This window comes from Echeneis naucrates, chromosome 6, assembly GCF_900963305.1.
Source record: "Echeneis naucrates chromosome 6, fEcheNa1.1, whole genome shotgun sequence".
Classification (NCBI taxonomy): Eukaryota; Metazoa; Chordata; class Actinopteri; order Carangiformes; family Echeneidae; genus Echeneis; species Echeneis naucrates.
In genome coordinates this window covers 18,806,521-18,833,572 of record NC_042516.1, presented here as the reverse complement: position 1 = coordinate 18,833,572, position 27,052 = coordinate 18,806,521, and the positions used below count along the sequence as shown (strand labels likewise).

Genomic DNA, 27,052 nt, shown 5'->3' with positions numbered 1-27,052 from the left:
CATTAACCCCCCGGCCCATTCAAAATGAGATGCAGGCCCATTCTCTGCCTGTTTCCAGAGTTTCTTTTCCCAGTCTTTCAGTTTCCCACAAAATACTGTTTCCTTGGTTTATCTGCAGAAAGCCCTGATCGGGTGCATTTAAATTGTGCAACTATTGTGTATTATTGTTAATATAATAGCCGTAAAGCAATTTTTTTTTGTGGGTGGTTTGAAAGTGCGCTAACTCCCTTTGTTATCTGCCAGGAGACAGAAAGGGCTGCGTTTGAGAGTACAGCACTTGGCTTCATAAATATTCCAAGTCTTGCTCCACATTTATACTCTGCACAGTATCTTGGCAAGACACTGGCAGTGCTCTGGGTGTTTGATTGGGAAAGAGCAGCAGTTGTAAATTGCGTTCATCATCTATTATCACTATCGTGTACACAGGCAGATTTTAAAGCTTACCATTCTTTCAATGTACAGTCTAAAAATCTGAGGCATGGAAAGATGAGTCAGACTTTTGGACTCCACTGTATTCTTTCCATATCGGAAATGTCTGCTTTGTTTTTTTTTTTGTCTGCATCAGTTTCACCATTGTGTTGCTTTTTACAGTTGCTCTCCAAAAGTGTCACTCCCTGAGCTGTTAATAAGCAAACGCTGTCATATGAATGTGTTGTCATAGTTTGTTGATTCAGTCATACAGTGAGTCATGTGTTTTGCCCTGCTGCAGAGGATGGAAGCTTTTTTTTTTTTTAAACAGGTAGAAAATAGCTCTGTGGTATTTTGTTTGAAGGTTGTTGCCTGTCGGGCCCTTTAGAATGCATAGCTGTGTGAAGTACCTTATATTGTAGGTTCATTCTATTACAAGGATTATTATGTGCTTTAAAAAAAGTACGCTTAATGCAACATGTGTTATATTTTGGCATAAAAACTCACTCTTTTATCAATGTAATTGAGGCAATTACACTAGAAGGGCTGTTTTGTAGTGCAGGTTTAGAGGTGACTGTTAAGTGTTTACTAGGGCAGCACTACATGGAGGAGCAGTCGCCGCAGTTTGTATTTATACCAGCAAAATAATACGCTGTGAAATTGGATTGCTGCTAAATCCCATTTTCTGTGACAGCGTTAGCAGGTGTCCCACTTTAAATTTCCCTTTTTATTCACACTGTCTTGAGCCAAAGTGTGAAATAGTGAAACCATTTTGTAATTGTCCTTGGAGAGTGATTATGTAATGCTTTTATATGACTGCACTGGATTTTTCCAAAACTATCATTTGGAGTACATTCTGTGCAACCTGACTTGTCTCTCGCAAGGAAATGGCAGCTTCTTACCTGCTGATTCTCAACCTGCTATTCTGCTCCCACGCTGTGCTCGTACATGCATGCATACCCCCACTTCTGCAGGGGTTCCTTTACCATATATGCTGACTTTCACAGATATCTTATCCAATTGTAACACTTTTTGCATGCAAGTGTGTTCAGCTGAGTCCATCAGGGTTTGTTTGACACCTGCTGCTGGAGAGGCCCCAAAGGGAGACATGAAGAGGCCAGCTGAGCGGTGGTGCAGGGTGTGATGTTGAACCAATGATCATAAACAACATGCCGCAGATTCCAGTGCTTCCCCTGGCCCACTTCGTAGGGTCTCGTTGCTCTCAATTACCCATTAGACCCATTAAAAAAAAAAAAAAAAACAGCAGCAAAACCCATTCAAAAGAATTATTTACTAAAGAAAGAGTCACTTTCTACCAGTAGCATAGTAAAAAGCAATAAAGAGAGCAATAAAGAGATAATGCTGTATGGAGGTAATACTTGCTAAGTTTTCCCTGATCATGTCCTCTTGAGAACTTCAGGCACTAAAAACTTAGTATTTCATAAGTATTTTACTCAAGAACTCGGCAAATAGTTGAATATTTTTCATCAGGGCTTTGAATTCGCAGCAGGGGGACAGGCACAGACAAAATAAAATCTGTAATGGTAAATAATCATAGATGACCCAGATATTAATGGATGAAGCAGAGTAAATGATTACCCTGTAACCCAGGCACATCAAAGTGATTTTCCACGTGTAGGCTTTTTGGAGACTCCTGCACCTCAGAGGAAGCTGGTGTGCATTGATTTATGAATATAAATAATGCAAGTGATTTCACAAGACAGTGGTCTAATGGCTTTTGACTGTCCCTTAGGTGCAGATTCTCTGCGAAGATTGAGTGTAAATATGGCTCAGGAGGAAACTATTAAGGTGACACAAGCAACCTCCTCTGTTGTAAGAGCTCAGTGAATATGCATGTTTGAATTTGGCTGAGCTTGCTGTTTATAGAATGATTTCATATCACCCATTAATACACACCACACACCGATTTATATTTTTATCTATGACAGCAGCCAGAACACAGAGTTCCTGGATTGCTGGACAGATCTTTGTCGCTGCATTCAGTACATCTGTGCAAATATTGCTTAAGCTTTCTGCTCACAGCACTGCATGAGTATGTCCCAATCAATTGTTTGCCGGTGTCGCACTGTGGTGGATTTCCAAACAGACTTGTATGTCAGTCAAAATTTCCCAAGTGATAAAGTTACCTTTACAGTAATTCGCCGCAATGTATCATCTTTCTGTTTTTCACAATCAGAATCGACTTTAATGGCCAAGTTTGTGCACACAAACATGGACTTTGACTCTGGTTCACTTCACTCCCGGCATGCAAGCATTTTTAGATGGGAAATGCATACTCAAGGATGTATGTACACAAGAAGATGAGAGAAAGATGAAAATATAAGAGGGACGAGAGAGAGAGAGATAAAATAGAAAATATATCATATGAAAAATATAAATTCACAGCACAGATTGAAAAAAACACTCACAAATGTGCAAATGACCTGAGAATTAGACTGTGTGTAATTTACAGTGTTCATCGGAGTGACATCCTGGAGGAAGAGACTATCTCTGCGGTGGCCACAGTTTGTCAGCCTCAGTCAGGATGTAAGTGGTCTGCAGAGATGTTTGCCGCCTGTTTTCTGACCATCGGCCTTGTTGGTGGGAAGATCAGCACAGATGATCTTCTTTGCAGACCTGATTGTCCATTGCAGTCTGGCACTGTCCTGTTTTGCGGTTTCTCCCAATGTCCACCGTCATCTCCACAGTCAGAGAGAGTGAAGGAGATGGTTGTGACGGCACCCGTAAACCAGCTGGTCCACCTCCTGTCTGTATGCAGACTTATCACCTTCCTGAATCAGACGGAATAAAGTGGTGTCGTCTGCAAATTTCAGGAGCTTCACAGATGCGTCCTCCAAAATATTCTCAGAACCCATTTATACCGGTGGTATCCTTTAACCAACAGACTATTGACAGAAACAGAAAGAACTGCTCATAACGAGATCCAGAAGCTCCACAGGGTACCTAATTATGAATTAGTAATGCATTGCAGCCGTATTGTGTTCTCAAATGAGTAGTCATTTATTTAAATGAAAAAAATGGGACAGACTGTTTTGAATGTTTCAGTAATTTTCAAGCAAAAATCCAAATAGCTGCAGGAGCATCATGATCCCTTTTACATCATAGAAGAGGAGTTTATCGACTGCATGCTTTATTCTCTAGTCCAAAGTAACTTTCAGCAGAGTTGTCAGTAATGAAAGTAGTTAGTTGCTGTCGTAGTTCAAAATGCATATAATTTTTTATATATATATATATAATTTCTTTCCCCCATTAACCTCATCAGTCTGCTATCCCTGACAGTGGAGCACTGCATCAATCAGCCCTTGTTTGTGTCCCTCGCTAAGCAGCAGCAGCAGCAGCAGCAGTCCCCCCCAACTCCTGTTTTCCTCATGAGAGCTTCAGGTTTCGTTGGTGTTCGATGTCAGGGCCACCTACATATCAGAGTTTGTTACATTCTCGCTCTCGTCACCATTGACTGTGTAGATCACAGCGATTGTCTCCCACGGTCTTGTCAGCCAGCCAGTTTTTGGTGGCTTCAGTTCCCAGGTGTATGCGAAACCACTCACAGGATATTAGGCAACACAATACCAGGCTGTCGGGGCTGCACTTGCTTCTATAACCTTAGATACCCTAGCTGTTATATTTGCCCTGAGGGGAGATAATTGTGTAACGCGATGATGAATTCGAAGACAAGGGTGAAATGAGTCATCACACAAGTTGTCGTAATGGTGTAACACCTGGGGTTTGTACTAGCTTCATTCATTTGCAGACTAGTTTGATAATTGCATTTTTAAAATAGACTCTGTTAATGTGTTTTCCTCCAACACAGCCACACAGCTGAATGGAGCAGGATGGGATTTGGTGCTTTATTAATTGGGTTCTCCAAATATAAACCTATTTCCCCCCAACAAATTGCATTTTCTCACTAAAATTACGCTTAAAATATATACCAGGCGAGTATTTCTCCTCCGTCTTCGGTTTTATCTCACCCCTGTTCCCCTCCATCCTTCCCTCTCTCGCTGTCGCTTCAGTGTTTTGGCTGCTGTCCCATTGCCCTGCAGAGACCACAACAATGACCGCTCTCTGTCAGAGCGCATTGCTGTCTGAGGAATGCTTATTTAATGGTGGCATGCTTTGACAATGTCTTGTCTCCCAGCTGAACTTTTTTACAGACTTGTGCAGCTTTTCTCCCTCTTTCTCCCTCCTACTCAGCCCCCCCCCCCCCCCCCCCCCCCGCCTTTAGCCTTTGTTAATCTCAAGGTCATTAGTAGCTGCCTCCCATTTCCCTGAGTGATGACATAGCTGTGCCATGTGTCTGGATGAGCTCCATGAGCTCTGCCATCAGGCCTGATATTGCTGAATGGTACTAAATATCTAGTTGCAGCAGAGAGCTGCTGATGTCTGTACATGCAGAGTTTTGTCCACCTTGATAATCTTGAGTTTTATTCCGAAGAGAAGATTTCTTTGGAAGAAATCTGTTTTTGTGGAGATGTTTGTTCTTTCAGAAGCACACTGTACAGTTACATACTCTACACAAGGCTATAATCAATTTTCTTTGAAGTGGCTCAGCATTGGTCTTGCTCCTCATTGGTGTGTTCCTTTGCAAACGGTTGAATAGCCCAGCATTTGTGTAGTAAATCCTCAGTGCACTTACTGTCTTGATGTGACAGCCCCCTACTGTCTGTGTTGTTTTTAGCCAAAGTCTGAATAATTTACAGCATGTTGCCCCAGCATTTACCTTCATAGACTATGCAGATGAAACTGTGCTCCAACATGGCTCCACTGGGAGCGCAGGGGTACAGTGCTGAGTGGACAAAGCCAAGTGTCCCTCCCATGAGGGTCTTTGTTCGGCCGTCAAAGCCTGGGCAAACTAATGTTTGAGTAGGAGATTCAAGTTCACCAGCCTGCCAAATGTGAGTCATGGTGCTGCGAGCGAAGCTGCTCTCCCAACAAACCAGCCCAGCTATTCTTTCATCAACAAACATCTAAAACTTCAGAGAGTATACAAGTCTGACTACTTTCCTGGAAGGTGATCACTCATTTTACTCGTCGAGAACTTATTTCACCTCAAAAGAATTTTCAGGATGCCAAAAACCAATCGCTCTGTTTTTGTTCTGCCAGGAAGTTGGGCCATCGGCTCAGGGCGGTCTGTGGACTTGCCACGCAGTGCAGGCATGTTACTTGGCATAGAGTTAGCAGGCTTAAGATCTATTATCTTGTGCTTCTGGGCAATTGGTGTAATCTCCGCAGCAGATAAAGTTGCTCAACAACTGAGGGAAGCATTGTATAGGAACATAAACGTATAGATTGTTTCTTTAGTGGTTTCTGTTTCATTATGTTGTTACAGAATTGACTGGTGAGTTTCCTTATACTCCCCCCCATCTCACACAGTCCCAGCAGTAAAAGGAATGAGGGCCAACTGGTTGAGCGCCATCTGCTTGCTTGCTTTACAATATACCTTGTCATTTTCTCATATTTACTCTGTTTTTCGCCCTCAACCAGCTCCCCTCTCAGATCTGAAAACAACCCCTACAAGGCCCGATCCCGAGGGGGAGAGCAGCCCCCCGAAGACAGACAACATCCAGAGAATGGAGTCACCGGCTAAGAAGGATATGGACCGAAGGTTGACCACCCCCAGAAAATCTGACATCATCCCTCGATCACCTGGATCACCTGCATCACTTGCGCCCAGGACAAAACAAGGTAAAACAAGGCCATTAACACTCAGCCAAGGCCTGTATAACACTCAGTTGAATTAAAGGTTCAACTCGAATGAGGGAATTTTGCCTGATATGAACGAGCCGGTCTCATCACTGAGGAATTACACTTGAACTCAGCTGGAGTTAGGTCGGCTCTCTCGAGTCGAGGTAATGCGTCACTATCTGCTCCGATCCAACAACCTTCCAGGCATGAGCTGGTTACCGCTTTAAGTGCTGTAATGAGCAGGGAAGGGAAGCTGCAGCGTTAGAGCATTGCAGGTTTGGGTTTTAAGATATCAGGCAGAATTTAATAAGTGAACAAAGTATCCCTGTAAAATATGGACAAAAGAGCTTTGTTCGCTTATGAAGGGCCGGCTGAAGGAGTCTGAATAAGTATCCAAGCCACGGCGCTTAGCTTGACCTGGCAGTTGTATCATAACAGTATCCACAGTGTCACCACTTGAACCCCTTGCAGCCGGTGGTTAACAGCATATGCAGACTATAAGGAACTTGTTTGAGGATTTTTGGATAATAAGCTTCTTTATTCCTTATCCGATAATCCATTCACTGTGGTCTTTATTCCCTTAGCATGAGGTGATGGGGCTAAACCCTCCAAGGTCTCAAACTGCTCCCAGAACTATAACACTGTTTTAGGTAAGGGTTTAAAACCTTGATGCTTTAACTAAGTTAAATCAACGACTTCACAGTGTCCTTTCTGTATTTGCTATTGTTCTGTTTTAGAAAAAAAAAAAAAAACATGTCAGTCTTTGTAATTCCAGAAATGACTGTCATTTTCCTATTTGTCCTTCAGGTTCTTTTTCCCATTGTTTTCTAAAGCACGCTTGTTCCTTACTGCACCCAGAGGCGTGCAGTAAGGATGAAAAGCACTCTGGGGCTCCTTAATTAGTAAAATAAAATGAGGCTTTCAGTTGAGGTGGGGTTGCCGCTTCTGCTCAGCCTGTCATATTTTCACATCCTGTAAAGCGGTGATGTGCTAATGTCCTGTAAGTGATGTGATGTACAATGACAGACACACAGTTGGACACATAACTATTTTCAATTGTGTCCAGTGAATGAGGGTTTCAAGTTACGCTATTTATTATACAGTATATCTTGTGCTCCGCCTACTACGCCCCAGTTTAGAGGTGAAAAAACGGGCATTTTTTGAGATGATAGCAGGGTGTGCTTGCACAGTCCAGAGCCCAAACACTGGACCCAGCTAGTCTCAATCTGAGTTGCAAACAGCATCAACTCACACTGACCATGAATATGCACGTGGGCTTTCCATCGTCCTATAAATATCCAAGTGGGTCAGAGGTTGTTCTTAGGGGAGGCTGCATGGCAGATTGTTTTCGTGTTTGTGATTCACGAATCCCCCCTTATTAGGTGGTGCTAAGGGATGAGTTCCTTTGTGTTTCATGCTGAACATCTGGTCTGAGAAGATTGAGGGGGATGATGCAGCAAGAAGGCTCAAAAAGGATCAAGAGTCTTTCAAGGATTTTTCCCAGTCATGGGCAATGCATTAGCACTTTTGACTATTACACTTTTCAAAATAATTAATTTGGCTGCAGAAAGTAAATATACATGATGAAAACATCCTTCAAGCCCTTAAAAAGAGCTCACAAACTACAGGATCGTTGAAAGCAAAGCTAAAATGACGATTCAGTTAATTTTTAAATCAATGATGCTGAATTCCGTAATTTCCACTGAGAGGTTCTTTGACGCTTTCCCTGGAAGGAGCAGCAGTTCTCATGAAAGGACGTAGTTTTGAACTCTAAAAATAATTTGGCCCAGTGTTCACACTGCTCTTCCCCTTGGCTTCCTACACTGACTGGTTCCTCTGAGGTATTTTGAGGGAATGTTGTGTGTGAACAAACATCAGAGGTGCCACAAGAGAGAAATGTATGAGGTCGTCCCCTGTAGTTATAACACATCTCAGTTATACACACAAGCACGCCAGACGGCATCGAGGATTTAGTGGGCCTTCCAAATCCTGCAGCTTTTATTGGCCAATAACCTCGCCTGCAAAATTTTCTTCAAACATTTGTTCTTTGTGTCCCCCCCAAAATCTAGAAAATATAGTACATATCAATTTCAGCCATGTGTTGAGCATCTGTGCTGAAATGTTGACATTGCGTATTTCCTGTCATTGTATTGAGGCATGCGTTCCCTTGTGGCGACATTTTAAAGCCTGCGGTGCAAAGACTTGGTAGGAGTGAGGTAAAAATGCCTTTACTGTATGTATGATCATCACGGAGAAAACGAATGCATAAAACCTAAAATAAAATGCATTATATTCAAATAATGGTGCACTTACAGTGTTCTGTATTAAAAATATTGGTGCTAACTTTACCACTCCTGTCTGTAATTGAGTTAGTCGCATTCATTGATTAACGTCTTTTCCCTCCATTCAGAATAGGCTGTGCTGTGGAAAATTGTGACTTGTGCAAAAATATTTTCTGCCCAACCCAAGCTCTCCTCACTGAATGATTCCAGCTCGAGCCAACCTGACTAACCAGCCTTAGCCGGACTTTTCTTAATTATTCATAGTTATTACAAAACCGGTACCAGTATCAGCTGAGTCTGGTATTGGCATGTATCCATGTTTTTTCCAGTCACTTTATTGACATAAATAGAGTTTTCGCTGAAGTCACTTCCACTTTGCTGCACTAAAACTGTAGCCCAATCCTGGACAGGTTGGACTGTGCAGAAAATTATCTGGTACAGCTGCAAAGAAAATTTGATTTCCAATAAAGGACAGAATAAGGCAGCATCCACAGTACGTTTGCATACTATAAATGTTAGTGTAAGACTTGTTATTTTTCTTTTTAAGTCATGACTGACAGTCAAATTAGAACAATAATCTGTTTTGTGTTTTATAAAGGTTTTACCTTGAGGTTAGTTGCAGGTTACCCAGGTATCAGATCTGTATTGTAATCTGTATTGACTGACTCACGAGTTCATGTATTGGGGAAAAAAAACGAAAAGAAAACAGACAAACAAACAAAAAAACCCAACAAAAATGCTCTTTCTCTCTCACTGAAACACACACATATTGAAATTCAAACTGTGCAAGTCTAGCAGATCCAATGAAATGTAGTGTTTGTTTTTATCTGTTAGGGAACATGAATAAATTATAGGATTTAAGGCATCAAATGAATTAAATGCTTCATGAGTATAGAAGCTTCATATCCAAGTTTCCTAAATTAGACCACTGTGATGTATCCTGACTTTTTTCCCCCTCTCTTCACCTCAGACATCATGAAGTCAGAGGAAAGGCAGAAGCTTGCCAAGGAAAGGAGAGAGGAAAAGGCCAGATATCTGGGTAAGTAGAAACGGGTTGGGAGGACATGTCCTTTACACAGGAAGAGAGTTCCCCCTAGTGTTGGGGCGAAAGAGGTTGTCTTACCTGGTTGTGCTGCTCTTGGATTAGAAATAGGCTGCAGATGGAACGCACATGGAGCACAGAAACTTGGGAGAGGAGAAAAAAATTACTTGGGTCTGCTGCACAGACATCAGCAAAAGCCGAGAGACCAATTTACCAAAGACAAGTTAGCGTTCATTTTCTGCATGCATGCCGAAACACTCATGAACAGTATTAAAACACTCGCTTATTGTACGTTGTTGGACTCTGCTTTTGCTCACCTCTGCACTAAAATGAATGTTCCTACGCGTTGAATTCCTCACACTGACGAAAACAGAGCTTTTTGCAGTGTAATGAATATGTGATATAAGACTTGACCTAATATATTGCATGTAGCTGAGTCTCACTGAGTCATTAAAGGATCTGCTATTTATTCCTATTTAAACTGATGGATTTTCATCCTTGGATGCAATGTTTCCTCAGTTACTTTCACTCGGGCAAAAAGAGGTAAAATCGTGTGACACAATAAAACATTTGTGTCATTTGATGGCCAAGTGTTTTGTTTTTTTTTTGTTTTTTTTTTCTAACACGCCTGTGACATTATCACCCGTCTACGTGCTTGTCCTGCACTGCTTTGCATGATTTGACAGTTGCCTCTGTCTTCTCTCTCACCCCTTCCTCCTGCAGAAGAGCTCAGCAAGCTACAAGGTAAGCCACTCACCGACGTGTATGTGGTGGTGGTGGTGATGGTGGTGAAGCCTGTTTTTGAGCAGTCCGTTTCACGTGCATGTATCGACTTAATGAATTTCAGTATTTTAAACTAGAGCTGGGCAATACAGCCAAAAGACAACACGCCAGACAACATCTGGTCACATCCTGTGTAGTTATCTTCCTTTAACACTATGCTCTGTGATAAAGCAAAGCAGTAATGAGCTTTCAATGAGTGATGATCTTTCAATCTTTTACCGACAGTTTCTCTGATGAAAGAGTTTCTTTCATATTGCCCAACCCTGGTTATCATTCATTTAATCTTCATGTTGTCTTTTTTTTTTTTTTTTTTTTAATGTTTTGTTGTTTTTTTTATCATAAAAATTAAAACTAATTATAAACTTTTCTCACCTCTTGAAAATTCATGTAACCAAAGACTGCTCATGTAACCAATAATTTATCTGTAACTAAATGTTTCAATGGACAGGCCATAGCGGATCACCTGTTTACATAAAAAGAAAAAAGAAATGCGGCATGTGCCCCAACTTTGACCTTTGTTTTCCCAACGACACAGAACACTGTGGGTTTCGCATCGTAAGATAACACATTTGAACCACATACCACAAAATCACTATGATTATCGGACTGAGAAAAGGAAGGCAGTGCAGATGGTTACTGCCAGATTCATCTTGGCTGTGATTTAGATTTAAAATCTTATCTTGCCCAACAGATAGCACACACTTAAACGTTTTCTGAAATGGCAAAATATGCACTTTAGAGTTCACCTGCTAATAGATGCAGAGCTGAACAACGGTACTTTTTGTACTTTATGCTGTGACAATCTCAGAGGATTTTATCTACAGACAGACAGAAAGCAGGTTATTTTATTACCATGGACTTCAAGAAGAATGGTTGAGTGCAAACTTGAAATTCATTTGAGGTTACCTTTAATTTGGCAAACACAGGCATGAACATCAGCTGTATTTTCCATAAACGGGTTAGGGTTCGGGTTAGAAACAAATTCTAAATGTCTAAGTGCAATTCTTACAAAGTAGCTGTTATCATACTTTCAGTAATGCCATGTTGTCTAATTCAGCTGTGTGCTCGACAGTATTAAAATTAGTTTGCCACACAGTCTAATTGGGCGATCACTGGGCCTCGGCAGATGGTACGGGTCTGATCTAATACCCTCATTCAGGCTTGGATAAAAGATGCGATCCCGCCAAAGCTTGTGTTTCCAACATCAGCTTAAAAGAGATCTCACTCACAAGGATTTATCTTATCAGCCATCGTCTGTGGTATTTCTACTTTAATAGGAACTAAGAAGGCATGACTGGAAAACCTAAACATATTCTTGCTCGTGTCTTATTGGGCCGTTGTTATATTTGCGGGAAGCTTTGAGAGTTGCATCAGAGAATTGCCTGCGACAGCACATAAGCTACCCTCCTGCCTTGTCTGTCTTTGGAGAGAGGTATGAATACTTTATACGCCGGGGTTTACAGAAGCCCTCTCTTTATGATTATTTAATGATCTTACTACTGCTCGTCGTCAGGAGGGAGTTGAGAAATTTGTTTTTAAAGCCATGTCAGCTGAAAGATATGCAGAATTTTACACGTGTTCATCATTTCAGGCCCTGAAATAGATTCACAAATGACTGATGAATGATAAATTGAAAATTGTGTAAAGTTATGAGCAGTGGGACCAACTCTTCATAACATAGCGTAACCATGAAGGCCCCCTTAAACTATTTCCAGCTCATTTTCCTTCCTGCAACCAGCACCTGAAAGCCATTACATAGCACTGCTGTTGAATGAGTGCTATTAAAAAAATCTAATCAGCAAAGGTCACACTGCCACACACTTGATTCGCTCGGAGAGAGCGGGTGCATTTTTCTTTTGAGGAGGGAGGGAATTCAGTGGATGTGGAAAACTGTGATCTAGCCTTAAACAGTGCATCTGTGGGTGGCTGAGGCTGCTCTCTCTCCCCTCATCACAACTTTTAAATGATGAAGCCGTTTCCACTGGAATATGAAGAAGATGAGGAAAAAAAAAAAAAAAAAAGGGGGCGGCCCTTCCCAAACTGAGGCCATTAAAGCTGCGATGAGCTGAGATACACACTGCAGCAGATATTTCTTTGGCAACTAAAGGTCCTGGCAAGCAGCGCCTTGGTATAACTCAGCTTTTTGTTTCCCACTCAGATAAAAGCCCAACTGTGTGGCTGGCAATAAATTTTAACCCTGCTAGCCTTCAGCATCTCTGCAATGATCCGTCACCAGAAGCTGAAATCCACAACCAGTTGCTTTTGTTGCATTAAGTGCTTCAGACAACTAAGCCTCCCCTCCTCGCAGAGGCCGATTCTTCATGGTGGTTTTACTTTGTAGTTTAAAAAGATGAGAAGAGTTGCGTACAGACAGTAAGGCAGCTGCAAAAGGCTTCGTTGAATGGCTCAGGGACAAGGAGACGATTTCCATATCAAATTGTGTGGTTTATTGAAACCGACGTGCGGGCTTGATGCGATTTAGTGTGGAATAAGTGTCACTTCAGAAGTCTATCTTCTTTGTGACAAAGTCAGGTAATTAAATTTATTTTGCACACCAAAAGTGGATCGAGGTGAATGGTAACACATTTACTGTCGAAAGATGGCTTCAGATGTGAAACTCCACAGAGAGCTAGCTGCATATTTTCTTCAAACTTCAAAAGCAGTGATTTTGTGTCAAATAGTGGCTCTTAACAGACAGTACACTACTTTAAAAAAAAAAAAAAAAAAAGTGAATCACCATAATTGCTTAGACAGGACAGGGAAGACATAGAGAGCTTTTCTGCCCCATGCGTTTTTTTTGTTTTTTTTTTAAACGTACTCTCCTGACCATGCCATCTTTCCTACCTTAGCTGCTAAAAAGACCCAGTGGCTGGAGAAGGAGGAGAAGGCACGGCAGCTGAGGGAGCAGCAGCTGGAGGAGCGCCGCAGGAAGCTTGAGCAGCAGCGGATCAAGGCGGAAAAGCGACGAGCTGCCCTGGAGGAGAGACAAAAGCAAAAACTGGAGAAGAACAAAGTATGCTTGGATGAGACCACGGGCGATGTGGGGAATAATCCATTCAATAGTTAATGCTGTAGTACTCGTATGTGGTTTTGGTGGGGTGGGGCTGATCGTTAAACTCATGCCCAGAAGCAAAACCCTGGATTGGTATCTTAACAGGGTCATTTGCAGATGATGGTATTTGGGTTTCTAATCAGGGTGCTTTAATCCAGGCTTTTTAAATATCAAACCGACCTCCTTGTTGACAGCCTGGTATGTTTATCCTTTCCAGGAGCGCTATGAAGCAGCCATCCACAGGTCAACCAAAAAGACGTGGGCAGAAATCCGGCGGCAAAGGTGGTCCTGGGCCGGTGCACTAAGTCAGAACTCCAGTCAGAAAGAAAGTGAGTATACTGCCCATCCAACATTGAACCCGGCAGGGAATGACTTGTGAAAATTTGTATTGATCATTCAGACTCTCTTTGAGTTTCACAGCCATTAACCCACCAAGTCTATTAAGGGAAACTTATTTTAGCATCACTTTTCTGTCTTGTGACTTCTTATTTTCGGTCCAGAGCCAATCTTATTTTCACTGAAACCAGCAGCTATATCAATTAGCAGACCTGACATTGCTAATTTCTCCTTCGGTCTCTGACCTGCTGCTTCTGTCTCATGTCTGTGCAGAGATTTCTTTCTTTTGAAGGGAGATTAGGCTTGTCCTCCCTCTCTGCTCTCAGAGATTTGCAAAGGGTGCAATTATTGATTTTCCCCATTCATTCATCTCATTTAGTCTGTAAAATGCCAGGAAAAAATTTTATCATGTGGTGTTTTCACTTTGTTGAGACAATCGGAGCATCCTTGCATTTGTGAAAGTGAAGTGTGTTTTCAAGTGTGAAAGCATTTTTCATTTCGTTTTCTGATCACTTTAAAACCTGAATTATTGTGGCAGATCTGAAGCACTGCGCTCAGTGTTTTGTACTCATTGCTGGGATTGGTGTTTTACCGTGGAGCACAGTCAGGAATGCTTCCCAAACAGGTATGGACGGCACTTGTGGATGAATTGTGTTATAACTGAATTCAGTGTGCCTTCCCTTTGATGTGTTAGCTCCTGCAGCTCTTTCCCTGCAGACTGTTTGCCGCTTCAACCTTACTTTGTGGTCATCACAATCTGTATTGATCGCACAGAGTGAAAAACATGCTCAGCTGCTACATTGCACCAGCTGCAGCAAACCTGGTTCTCTCAACTGCGGCTAAAATCTTAATTTAATTATACTGAATTAGAATTGATAACTTGGTAAACGTCCTCATAGTTCAACAGCCGATGGCATCAGCATCTGCAGGGGCTGGAGAGACCAGGTAATTTCATTTTCTTCCATCCTCATGACTTGAGGCTCTAAATCTGAAGTCCCTCGTTCCATTTTACGTCACGTAATCGCCTCTGCCATATGCCCAGGGTAATATTGACACTCAGATCAATCTTCCCCTTTCCTTCCTCTCTCCTGCCATCCTCAGCCCGCCATCTGTCAGATAATGAAAGTGAACATGTGTAAACAGACAGCAGTGGAGTAAGTGAACATCTGAGATACTCTTTAGGAAATGATTCAAAGCGCCCGTGTTGTGTTCTGTCGGAAGAGCATGCTGTGCTGTTACGCTATCTGAATCATGTCTGACGACATTTGGGCAAAACGAATTTATTTGATTGCAGCGTATTCGAGCGATTGAGAAATGGGAATTGATGCAAGTATTGCTCATGGTTGGCTTCATGGATTTTAGATATGACTCTTTTCGGAGGTGCCCATTCATGTCATCACGCCTGGAAACAACCTTGTGTTTCCTAACAGCTGTATCCCATCACTTGTTTGGTTTTTATGGTTATTTAGGGCTGTGATTCACTGGGCTTGTATGGTGGGTTGTGCAAGATTTTCCTAAATAAATTTAACGTGCTTTTTGGAATTGGTGCTGCTGTTCATGCCATTTGTGGCTGTGAACCTAAAATAAAAATGTGACCCATATCACACACAAAGTTGCCTTATTCTGTGACTATGATTTAGTTATGTTTGCTCACTGCATTGAAAAATATGAATTCACATCTTGTTTTGTTCTGCCAGCAGTTTTGACTGTAACTGCTACGTTACCTGAGAATAAGAATAATGCCAATGGAAACCGTTCATTATGTGAATAACACAGAATAATAGGGGCACTGTTTCTGAAAAGATACGTTTGTATTAAAGATTATGAAGGTTCTAAGCACAAAAGTACATTGTATTGATATCATGGTGGAAATCTCAGACATGTGTCATGTTTTCAACGTCTTGTGAATAAACACCTTTTTTAAAGGTTTTAATTTATTGAATGTGTCTGGCCAAATGAAACTTAACCGGCCGTGGTGAGGAAAAAGGTTGTTATAACGCGGACTGACCTTTTTAAGAACTAGAATTACAATAAATATCATTTTTGAAACTCGTTTTGTGCCACAGATGCCTGCCTACTCGGCTACAGGCTGGTTTAAGTGAACAGATGTCGCTCTGTATGTGCGTGGACTGTCAAGCAGTGGATGTTATGCACACGGCTGGCACGCCGGAGTCGCTTTAATGAACGTTGTGGGTGTTTGTGTTTGTGGAGCCATCAGCTGAGCGTAACGCCCGAAGTTCTTCCTTTTCCTCTCAACCATGTGACCTGTGTGAACATCTGTGTGGACCTCTTTTGGCTTCTTAGGCAGATGCTCTGTGTCAACGGTCAACCTGCCCAAACACGTGGACTCTGTTATAAACAAGCGACTCTCCAAGTCCTCCGCCACGCTCTGGAACTCTCCCAGCAGAAGTAAGGAAACATCTGGATTGCTGACCCCCCCCCTCCCATTTTCGTTAAATGTGTCCATCATTCTGCCACTGCCAACACCTTCGAACCCGTCCATCTTTTTTTTTTTTTTTTTTTTTTTTTTTTGGGGTTGCCTTTCTCATTTCTGATTTCAGTCCCTCTGCTTGGTGGGTGACAGCTGATCCATTTCCATCTTCCCAGAGCTACAAGAATTCTGTTTTGTTTTTACTCTCCAGAATTTGCGGCAGAGTTTTGTTGACATGCACTGCATGCAAATATTATATTGGTTATGTATAATGGTTATTTTTTTTTCCTGCTGTCCTGTCCTTTGGTTCCCTGTACGTAATGGCCATTTCATTCCCAGTCCAATGGATCCTTTTGTGATCATTTTCATCCCAACCTGCTTGGTGAGGGAGGTTTTTCTGTCTTGTTATTGTTGTTTGGTCATTTGTTGTTGTTTTTTTTTTTTTTGTTTGTTTTTTTGTTTTTTTTATGAATTAATTCATTAATTGATTGATTGATGGGTGTGTCTTTGAATCAAATCAATTTTCTTCATTCTTTCTTCAAGATTTAGGCTGCTTTGTCTCTTTTATAGGTCTAAATTTAAGAGGGTCAAACTGTCCTCTTGCAAGGAAATTTTTGAGTTTCCTTGCAAGAAGAAACTCTATTTAGTGAGTGAGTCAGCATTTTTCAGATAATAATATATTCCGACAACTCTTCTAAGCAGGTACTGCTCCTCTGTGCTTCTAGGGGGGAAAAAAAATGGGTAACTACTTATCTTGTCACACTCCTCTCTCTCACACTCACACTCGTACGCACTCGGCTACACATCCGTGGCGGTATTCAGTGTAACATCTTTCTTGTGTTAACGCCTCACAGCCGGAGACAAAAATTTCACCCACAAATAAATCCTGATTAGTCTTCACTCATCACTATCTCTGCTTGTGTGCCCAGGGCTGTGGTTATAAATAACTGACTCACTGTCTAGACAAGCATTTCAAATATCTCTCTCTGTCTTGGGTGGTACCCGTACAGCCCAATCTTAAAGGAGACGCATTTACTGGCCTCATTTTCCACCTCCCCTCCTCTCATAATCTCTGTGGGTTGCAATGAGGTGTTATATCGGGGTTTGTGTTTCTAATCAGGTCTCTGTGGCTTGAAGACACATTTGGCATACGAGCAATAACATGAAAACTTTTTATTTCTTTCTGGTGAACACTGGTATGCTTGGTAATGATGGGGTGATGACAAAAGGTGTCTAATTCCCTCTTATACTTTTGGTTTAATCACAGTTTGCGACTGATACACGGACACAATGCTGTGGTTGACTTGCGTTTAAGACCTATCTTTCAAGTTAAATGGACATGTTAATTAATCAGTTTTTTCCTTCACTGCAGCCCGAAACCTTGCACTGAGTCCATGGGAGAGCAGTATAGTCGACCGGCTGATGACGCCAACACTGTCTTTCCTTGCCAGAAGTCGCAGTGCTGCCAGCGTCCTCAACAACGGCAAAGATGGTCGTAAGTGGGGGGGGGGGGGGTGATACCCATTGGTCCAACATGAATTTCTCAATTCATAGATTGAAATAGGCTTTAATTATACATCATATACCTCCTCAGACTCTCCTCTGTGCCCCCGATCGGCCTCTGCCAGTCCGCTCACCCTGTGTGCCCACCAGCCCCACCACCGCTGCTCCGACCGCTGGAGGGTGACGTCCAGCACACCAGACATCACCCAGCGCCAACACAGACGGAGCTCCACACCCGTAAGTCTGAAACATTGGCTCTTGCCATGTTGTTAAATGGTTCTAACATACTGTGTAGTTCCAACGTCCAGAGAATTACAGCAGACCTTGGAAGGGAAGCTGACCTGTATCAAGAGACTCATTCAGGAAGCAGTTGTCCACAGTGAGAGTATAGCTAAAAAGCCATAAAATCTTTAACAGCTGATTCTGTTTCTACGAGTGGTTTTTAACCATCACCTGACCCAACCTGAAAGTTCAATCGTGAAATTGCTGGAATCCTGCTAAAAAACTGTTTCAAAGAGAGCAAAACATGAAATTTGGCCAAACTGTTTTCAATTTATTTCTTGCATCTAACTGTAAAGCGATATGTAAAGAATTCAGTCTTTGTCTGTTTTTAGGGTTAACCTCAATCCTAACCCTTAAAATTTTAAAGGAAATGAAAAGCTTCTTTTTCACCCTTCTGTCATGCAGATGGACAAGAACAAGAAAGAAAAGAAAGACAAAGAGCGAGAGAATGAGAAGGAGAAAAGTGCCCTCACTAAGGAGAAGGTTCTCAAGAAGAGACAGTCTCTACCCAGCATGAGACACAGACCTGATCCAAGGTAAACATGTTTCTACTGTCCACTGTTTACTTCAGTTCAGTTCACCTTAAAGTTCATTTCTTTAAGCACAGGAAGGTGTTGCCTTTTATTTTTATACTTTGGATTCTGGGAAATGTCTTCATTATTTATGATGATTTATGTAAATGAATCATTTGAATAATCTCACATTATAATCTGCTCTTTCAATATAACAAGCCTCGTCACTGATGCCATATAGTAAACAAGGTTATCCTTATATCGCCTAGAACCCAAAGAAAAAGTGACCAAGTTTACGTATGTTTCACACAAACTGTGTATTTCATCCCCTGTTAAAGCCAAGGCTTTTCATGAAAGACCTCTCTTATCCCCAGGCCACAGAAATAAATGCCATCTATGACAGAAGAAAGAATAAAAAGCACTCCCCTGACTCGACAAAGATCTTGGCATAGCTGTCAGTACCAGTGGACTAGAGGAAAAAAAAAAAAATCTTCCTCAGCATAATGGATGTTTCCCCTGTTGCATATCCTGTGTGCGCTGGGATGCTGACCAATGATGAAATGTTTTAGTGCTTTGTCTGGCGTAAATCTGTATGCTAAAGCCAAACTTCTCCAGGACATGAATCACTTTAAACAAACATTTCAGCCCAGGTCTGAATTAGCACATTCATATAATGATAGTTACTGGCATTAAATCCCATCCGTCTAATACTTTAACCCTGCGTTCTCCTTTCCTCTAGTCCTAGTCCTTTGTCAAGACAGCGGCCGTCATCTCCAGCCACACCAAAGGGCAGGACTGCCTCCCCCAGCCCTGCTTCATCCCCCAAGCCCCCATCGACACGTGGAAGCCCATCAACTCCTAAGGGCCGACCCAAAAGAGCCAGGACCCCTGCCAGGATCGACCACCAAAGCTCCTCCCCTGTCCCTCTCCACAGAGTGAAAGAGCCACGCAGGGCAGCCACTCCTGAGGCGAGAAAAAGTGAGTTCAAAAGAAAGTGACGGTGGCGGTTAGTGTTCAACCATCAGCCATGAGCTGCTGTGAGATGGTAATGATGGTAGTAATGGTAAAGTGCGGAATTCATTCATTCCTTTGCTTTTTATTAGTTACAGCAGAGTCCCATCATAAACCCTTATGTTTCAGCGTTGCATCTGCCACAATTTTGAGATGTACATTTCATTAGTTTTTGACGATCATTTAACTGGATGGTAGAATATTTTTCAACAGAAATCTTCTCCGACAACAACATAAGTTATCAGAGGAACAAGCTGAGAAAGTCTGAGCGGCACTCCCAACATGATATTTAACATGAAGAATGTTTCATTCAGTCTTTTTCACCAGTTTTATTATTAGGAATTAGGAATTAGGTAAAACCTCCTAAATGATTGGCACTGTAGGAATCCCTACTGAGAAAAAACTGAATTACAACATCACCAAACTCAATTTTTTGGGTTTTCTGACTGAGAAATTCTTAGAGGCAGAAAATAACTTTTTTTTTTATGTCTAACTTAAGGTTTACTTGCTAAGAGCTCATCTGAGAGGCTTTCTTAGTTGCCATGAAACTCTATCTACCTGGCTGTAGTTTGATTTTCAGGCCACATGATAAGTGAGCGGAGTAAAGACCACGAGAAGCAGTTATTAAATGCACCCTGTGTTTAGATTATCTATATTTGGTGACCACTTTGACCAACTGTGCTGTTTGTGCAATCATAAGATTCAGAATATCTCAATTTTCCTTCTGAGGCTGAATCATACTGGATTTTCACCACTCTGTACCCAAACAGTTCTTCATTGTCTGTCTCAGCCTTTTTTTAATTTCACTGGCCAGACGAATGAGCCCAATGGAAAATGTGAATGCGCCTGGAAAAATCTGCATTTCTTTGCAGGAGGAGCAGTAGGTAAAGATTAGGATCAGTCTTAATTAGGCATGAAAACAAAGGGAGTGGGCCACACACAGCACCATGAGGTTGTTCTAATGACCCATAATTGTGTAATTTCCAAGGTTTTAGGCTGAAGCTAATGCTGTTAACAATTTCCTGTTGCAGGTGAGAATGGTTAACAGTTCTTCTGAAGGGAAAAGAGTTTGAGTAATAATGCCAAATGTTAAAAAGTCAAATCGTGGTTACATTAAAAGTTGGCGAATTCACGTTGTCACTTTTGAATATTTTAGGTTCCCCCGTGGTTCCTGCCGTCGTAGTATCCTCAGCCACTGCTTCAGGCCAAGCATCGGGCACAGCAGTTACAACTACACCCGCTTCCTCCTCACCAGAGCCCACCCACTCCACATCGGCGGCACCCTCTCCGTCAGCCAAGCCCATGGCTGGCACCAATGACCCAGAGGAGGCGGCTCGCATCCTGGCAGAGAAGCGCCGTCAGGCCCGGGAGCAGAGGGAGAGGGAGGAGCAGGAACGGCGCGAACAAGAGGAGAAGGAGAGGTCAGCGATTTTTAAACATGCCTCAAAACACAGAGCGGGTCAGAGCAGGGAAGAAGTGACATTCAGCAGCCAAAGATCCTTTTTTTTTTTTTATTCGACAAGAGATCATAGGAATTTTAACCATTTACTGGGCACTATGTGCACATGTAGTTCCTTGAGATGACAGTGTATGGCAATTGACCTCATACTGAACTGATACTGAATTATTGTGTGCAGTCTTTTTGTGAGTGATTATTATTGGCAGGTTTTTTGTTTGTTTTGTTTCGTTTTGTTTTTTTTGTTTTTTTTGCTGTGCAACAAAGCTTTCCTTTTTCTATTTAAAATGTCCCCCTTTTTTTAATTAAACATTTAAAGAAAAACTAAATTAAATTGACTGACTGATCAGGAAAGGTCCATGCAGCACATACATGTCTGAAAGAGACTTCAGTCAACACTAGTTGAGGTATGTGCAAGCATTAGGAATTTGATAGCCTGTTGACTCACACTTACCACAGCAGAAGGTTAGCGGCTCGTGCTTTAATCTAAACAGCGTGAACTAAAAGCAAAATATGTTAATGCAGTCATTTACATTTCAAAGTAGTTGACTTCACTCAAAGCATTTGCTTTGTGAGCTTGTGCAAAATGCTCATTGTCAGCCTTTTGCGTGGCATGCCTAGGATCCTGAGAGAGGAGCGAATAGCGAGGGAGGCAGAGGAAAGGAAGCGCAGGGAGGAGGAGGCCCGCGCCATGGCTGAGGAGCAGCGGAGGAGAGACGAAGCCCAGCGGCTGCAGGAGGAGAAGGAGGCCCAGGAGAGAGCCAAAGCTGAGCAGGAGGAGAATCTACGCCTGCAGAAACAGGTATGCCGAAGTGGCTGCAGCTCATTACAGGGAGCCATTTCTATCACTCAAGTAAAGGTCATGAGACACGCGTGTAAACGACCGGCATCCTCACATCATCGCCTGGCACTTTGCCCATCAAAGCTTCGGTAGACTTCTTCAGTAAACAACCCGTTTGTAGTGTTTTTGAGTGTCACTTGTTTACTGTCTCAGCTTTTCACCCCACACTGACCTCATTTCACAACAGGCTCATCCTGAAACATAGCCCAGTGTTTTATTTTGGGTTTTTTTTTGTCTGGATGGTTTTCTCTTGATCGTTAAAGGTTACCACACCATTTGTCAGGTTGTCTGACAGGTCAGGTTATCTGACAAATGGTTATTCACCCTTCCTCTCTTTGTGTATGTGGCCAGGAAGCAGCAGAGAAGACTGTCTATCCTGATCAGCTCTTGCACTTGTCTTATCTTTGGAAACACTCTGTTATCCAGCCTTGTGCTTTGCCACCCCCTTGTGGTCCATCACAAAAGTGTCGTTTGAGGAAAAAAACTGATCAAATATAATTATGCAATTTTTTAAGTATAGTTAACTTTAGTCATAAGGATCTAAATTTAGAAAAAATTATCTTTTAGGCCCAAAGATGCTGAAAAATATCCCTTTGGGGGTTGTAAACAATAATTGCAGGGAGCAACCACACCCATGTTACGTCAAAGGCATGTTATTTTGGCTGAAATTCTCTCTCTCTGCCAGGATTGAAAATGTGGTTGCATTCTAGCCTGTGTGTGTGTGTGTGTGTGCTTCAGAAAGAAGAGGCTGAGGCTAAAGCCCGGGAGGAGGCAGAGAAGCAGCGCTTGGAGAGGGAGAAACACTTCCAGAAGGAGGAGCAGGAGAGGCTGGAGCGGAAAAGGGTAGGGCAACGCGTTTGTCCTTCCATCATTGTTGAATCAGCCCACTTTTAAAGGCCCGGATCCAAATGAAGATGTATTTCTCTAAGTATAACTTTCTCATTCCTTTCATGAAAAATCCTAATCCTTATTAGGATTGTGGGAGGGGAGACAGCCTCATCATTTCCATAAATAGTTTGATTTGAAAGTAGTTGAAATGTCAGAACTGGAGTTCTGAATTACTCAAAATGAAGTGTGTTGCCAATCAGCTCTCCTCCTTCGGTATTCTGTGGTAGGTTAACTCTCTGGTTTGCTTTGTGACATGACAAATGCAGTCTTGAAAAGTGAGTCTCTGAAACCAAGATGAATGATGTTTTTGTCTTATCCTGGATTGGCTGTCTGCGTGCCGTGATTTAATGGGGCTCAGAGGGTGTGTGAGCGGGGGCGCTATATATAAACACTAATAAGGGGGAGCTTTTGTGCCAGTCATCTGTGTGTGGATTTGTGCAGGTCTTAACACGTGTTCGAATACATATGTGTGCACTGCTCACAGTCACTGTGACCATGCCCAATCGACTTATGTACCCCCTCACCCCCACAGCAATAGTAATCTCATGCATCTGTGTGCTAGTTCAATTCCTCTCTACGTGTGAAAGGCTCTTATCCAGGCGTGCCAGTCCTGGCTCAGTCCTGAAATTAACCCACTAGAACAGCATGTTCTCCCAAAGACTCTCTGCTTTGTCAGACTATACAATACAATGTTGCTGTATTCAACCAAACACATGTGTCCTTTGGGGCAACATTACAACTTATTAGGCAAAAGAAAATCTTTAGACCAGATGTTTTATGGTCAGTCTAGATGCCAAGGCCATGAGTGTGTGAGCCGTCCATGAATAATTTTGGATCTTAAAGATGCTTCAGTTTTATGAGTGACAGCTGCAGTTATGGCCAAACTATCTGAGGCTAGATGTGTCCTTAGATGAAGGTCGCGTCTTGTCTCGGGGCTCAGCCTTCTGTCCATACGGATAATGTGCTTTCTATTTTATTGCAACCCGGTCCTAGTTTCTGTCCTACTGTTCTCTGTTCACCCGTCCTACTGTGCTGTTTAAGCTGAATACACAAATGCTGCTTCAGCACTAATGGCAAAGCTCTCCACCCAAAGACAGGAGCCTCAGTTTGACTTGGTGTACTCATTTTAAGCGTAATGATCTTAGCTGCCAGACAGGAGAGAGAAAAAAACAAAATTACCTTTTACGCTGCTGAAGAAAAGGAATGAGTGAAATGTGAAACCTTAATTTGCAAGCAGTTTGACATGGTGTGTGGGCTTGTCTACCCCAATAAGTCTAGCCAATTTTTAAATATAAAGTTAAACAAAACTTATTTATTTGTTTTATTTTATAAACACATCTGTCCTGACATTACCATTTGATACTCTGGCATTTCCCGGGTCCTTATTAATTTCATTCTTCTTTTCTCAGCGCCTGGAGGAGATCATGAAGAGGACACGCAAGACAGATGGAGGCGACAAGGTGCATTTGTTTTTGAGTTTAAAATAAATAAACAAAAGCCGTGAGAAAACTTTGGGATTAAAAATTATGCAAAATGATCTGCCATCTTCACAGAAAGAGACAAAGTCCTCCCCCCTCGTGCACAGCAATGACAAAGAGGCAGAGAGCAGCACAGGTAAGCAGAACATCGGTCAGCGTTACAAAACATCCTCAAGTGATGGAAGAAAATCATTTCCTACCACAAGCCTTTCTCAACTGCAGGGATTAGTCAGGATCAGTAGTTTGATTCATCCTCAATTAATGTTTTATTTGGGAAGGGATTCAAAACAAAGTGAGCAGATGGTTTCCAGAATCTGTCTTAAAACGATTTTCTAACTCTTAACAGCTTCAGTTAGCAAATCCACAACAACTAATAGTTGTACGCTGCAATAGATTTCAGCCTGATTTTTTTTATTCATCTGTTTTTGGAAATGAACTCGCTCAACTTTAGAGTTACACTTGGTGACATAACTGCGGCATCTCTGTGGGGAAAGCTACTTTTCCCTCCTTCATATGCAGGAATAGTTACAGGTATCCGTTCTGCTTTTGTTCTCATTTCCCATGTGAATTAAAGACACATTGAGGCATCTTGTATAAAGGAGTTATTAGATTACTTGTCGGCCTCATATCCTGTACAGCTGCACTTTTCGATCTCCTTTTTTTGAACAATAGGACCCATGTGTGTTTGGTTGCTCTCCAAGCCCTGGAACCGAGGGTGTACAGAGGAAGAGTGGGCTTATGGTAACAGCCCGCAGCAGTTACTAAACATTTAGCTATGAGACAAATAATAAAATAAGGACACATGGTGTTCCACAGCATTTTCCCGATCTAATTTTGTTCTTAACGCTATGTTAGGAATACATATTGCACATCCCCCTTGTCTCAGCTTCCAAATCACATGCAGTAAATGAGTCAGATGGAGGGGATCAATGTGGTCTGGCTGATATACTGTTTGTAGCCAAGTTCCCCAAAGCAGGAAGACATTAGCCAGCCTACTGATGTGGTCAGGGGCCTGGCAGGCAAGTCTCCATTCTAGTCAGGGGTGTGGAAATCTGTCCCAACCACAGCCATGTAATCAGTAGTACTGAGTAAAGGGGGACCTAGACTACGCAGGGATCAAGGTATAAAAGGGATGATTAAGTCGTCCTTGACAAGAATGATCATTTATGGTTTTTGCCACTCAGGGCTTGATCATGCAGGGGTGAGATGTAAATGTGTGCGATTATGTTGTTTTGCTTGGTTAACGCAAGGTTAAGTGTCTGTTTCATTTGTTTTCTCCAGCCTCCGCTGACCAGCAGCCAAAGCCAGAGGTCCACATGCTCAATAACACGGCAGAAAATGGACAAATGAATGTGAAAGAAAGGTAAAATCTTTCTCCCCTCGCCTTTTTTAAATCCATGTATAAGTTTCTTTGTATTCATGTAAAGTCACGACCACCATGAACCGTATAAAACTGCTGTGCCAGAATATGAAGCCAAGAGCTGAATACTAATCAAGTCTGTAGGTGGTTTACATTGTTGTAAACCTCAACGGAAAACACAAGCAGCCGCACGACTAAGGCCCTTAGTAACCAGCTGTAATATATACTGGGAGAAATGTTTGCTTTGTATCTGAACACGTTTTTTTTGGGAAAACTATAAAAGAATGTAAAAATTGGAGGGCAGTGGTGATAACTTGTGTTGTATGAGTCACTCTGACCCATCATCACCATCCTCTGCTGTGTGTGTTCCCTCTCAGCAGCTCCTCAGTCCAAGTGGTCAATGGAGTCCAGGCTACTAGACATGAAAATGGACTGTCCAGTAAAGGAGACACTGCCCACTTTGAAAATATTATCCATTTAGCCAATCATGACAACACCACAAATGGAGCACGGGATAAGTCTGAGACCAGCATGGCCACCGAGCCGATACTGTCGTTTGACAGCGAGGAGTCGTTCATGAGAAAGACCGGCTCCATGAAGCCTCAGCATGTTGCAGGTACAGAAAACAGACATGTTCAACACTGACTCAACAGCCAATGGAGGTAAAATTAACAATGAAATTCAGAGAGAGAAGGAAAAAAGTGGGACAGGAAAGATCATATCTTGTAATTAAATAAGTTGGGTGGGAAGACTGGCAGGAGCCACCTCATCATTTGGTACTAAACTTTGTTCAGCTTTGTTAGCCAACAATTGCATTTGGACTGGAAGAAGAAGAAAACTGCTAACTAATACAAAAGTCATTAGTTAAATCTGTAGAAAAAAAAAATTGTAAGAACATCAGTTTAGAGGTGTTTATGTAGTAGCACTATATCTTACTTCTTAGCTTGAAAGCAAGAGCATTTTCTCAATACTGGCTTGGTTTTGTTTAGCGACAGCATTTTGGATAAATCTTGGCCCTAGTCGACGGTTTGACGCTCAAGAAGGGGGGGGGGGGGGGGGGGGGAGTTTTCTGTTTCTCATAAAAGTAAGATCAAAATAAAAAGTCACTTGAAAACATCCTTAATATTGGTAGCCAAATAGTCAAATTTAGAGCAAAAGGAGCTGGTTAAGCTGCGTATTGGCTTTGTTTTCTCATCTGTCCATAATAGAAAGTAGCTGCAGACAGAGCCCTGATTAATTTCCACAGTGTTTGTGCTTTTATTTGCACTAGGCGGATTTTAAACTCAGCCAAGTTCACATAACCTAATAAAGGTTGCAGCTCAAAGTACCATAGTTAGTGCTGTTGTTCTTGGCACGCGCCGACCACGAACCTGAACTCCATGTAATGTGCGGGTCATCACCCCAGTGATACAGACTGGAATACCCTGGGGGGTGGACAGTGTGGCACATACTCTCACAAAGGGGTGCAGATGGGGTATGGAGGAGATAGTGGGGAGAAGGGGGGTATCTTTATACCGATGACAGCTTTTATTCAGCGGCTGCACCGACGTTGGGCCCGGATCCAAGGAGGAATTCCTGGAATGGCTGCGGCCGTGAGGAGACGCTGTCCACAAGTGTTTCCCTGCCCAAGGCTAGAAACAGGACGCCAAAGCAATTAAGCAGCATATCACCCACCCGTCAGTCC

At 42.3% G+C, this 27,052-nt stretch overlaps 1 protein-coding gene across 3 annotated transcripts in view; it reads left to right on the top strand.

The window, feature by feature from the left end:
* The window catches only part of map7d1a (MAP7 domain containing 1a), a 35,981-nt gene that overhangs the window by 7,344 nt on the left and 1,585 nt on the right, over positions 1-27,052 (top strand). The window contains exons 2-18 of one of the 3 annotated variants that reach the window (XM_029504866.1): positions 5,911-6,111; positions 9,364-9,432; positions 10,159-10,179; positions 13,068-13,231; positions 13,488-13,599; positions 15,911-16,015; positions 17,410-17,532; positions 17,632-17,777; positions 18,228-18,358; positions 19,074-19,312; positions 20,502-20,766; positions 21,423-21,603; positions 22,381-22,485; positions 23,940-23,990; positions 24,084-24,144; positions 25,290-25,371; positions 25,746-25,984. In XM_029504866.1, the coding sequence (XP_029360726.1) occupies positions 5,911-6,111; positions 9,364-9,432; positions 10,159-10,179; positions 13,068-13,231; positions 13,488-13,599; positions 15,911-16,015; positions 17,410-17,532; positions 17,632-17,777; positions 18,228-18,358; positions 19,074-19,312; positions 20,502-20,766; positions 21,423-21,603; positions 22,381-22,485; positions 23,940-23,990; positions 24,084-24,144; positions 25,290-25,371; positions 25,746-25,984 (2,295 nt within the window). The remainder of the gene's footprint in view (positions 1-5,910; positions 6,112-9,363; positions 9,433-10,158; positions 10,180-13,067; positions 13,232-13,487; positions 13,600-15,910; positions 16,016-17,409; positions 17,533-17,631; positions 17,778-18,227; positions 18,359-19,073; positions 19,313-20,501; positions 20,767-21,422; positions 21,604-22,380; positions 22,486-23,939; positions 23,991-24,083; positions 24,145-25,289; positions 25,372-25,745; positions 25,985-27,052) is intronic. The other 2 variants (XM_029504867.1, XM_029504868.1) reach the window with 2 other exon arrangements.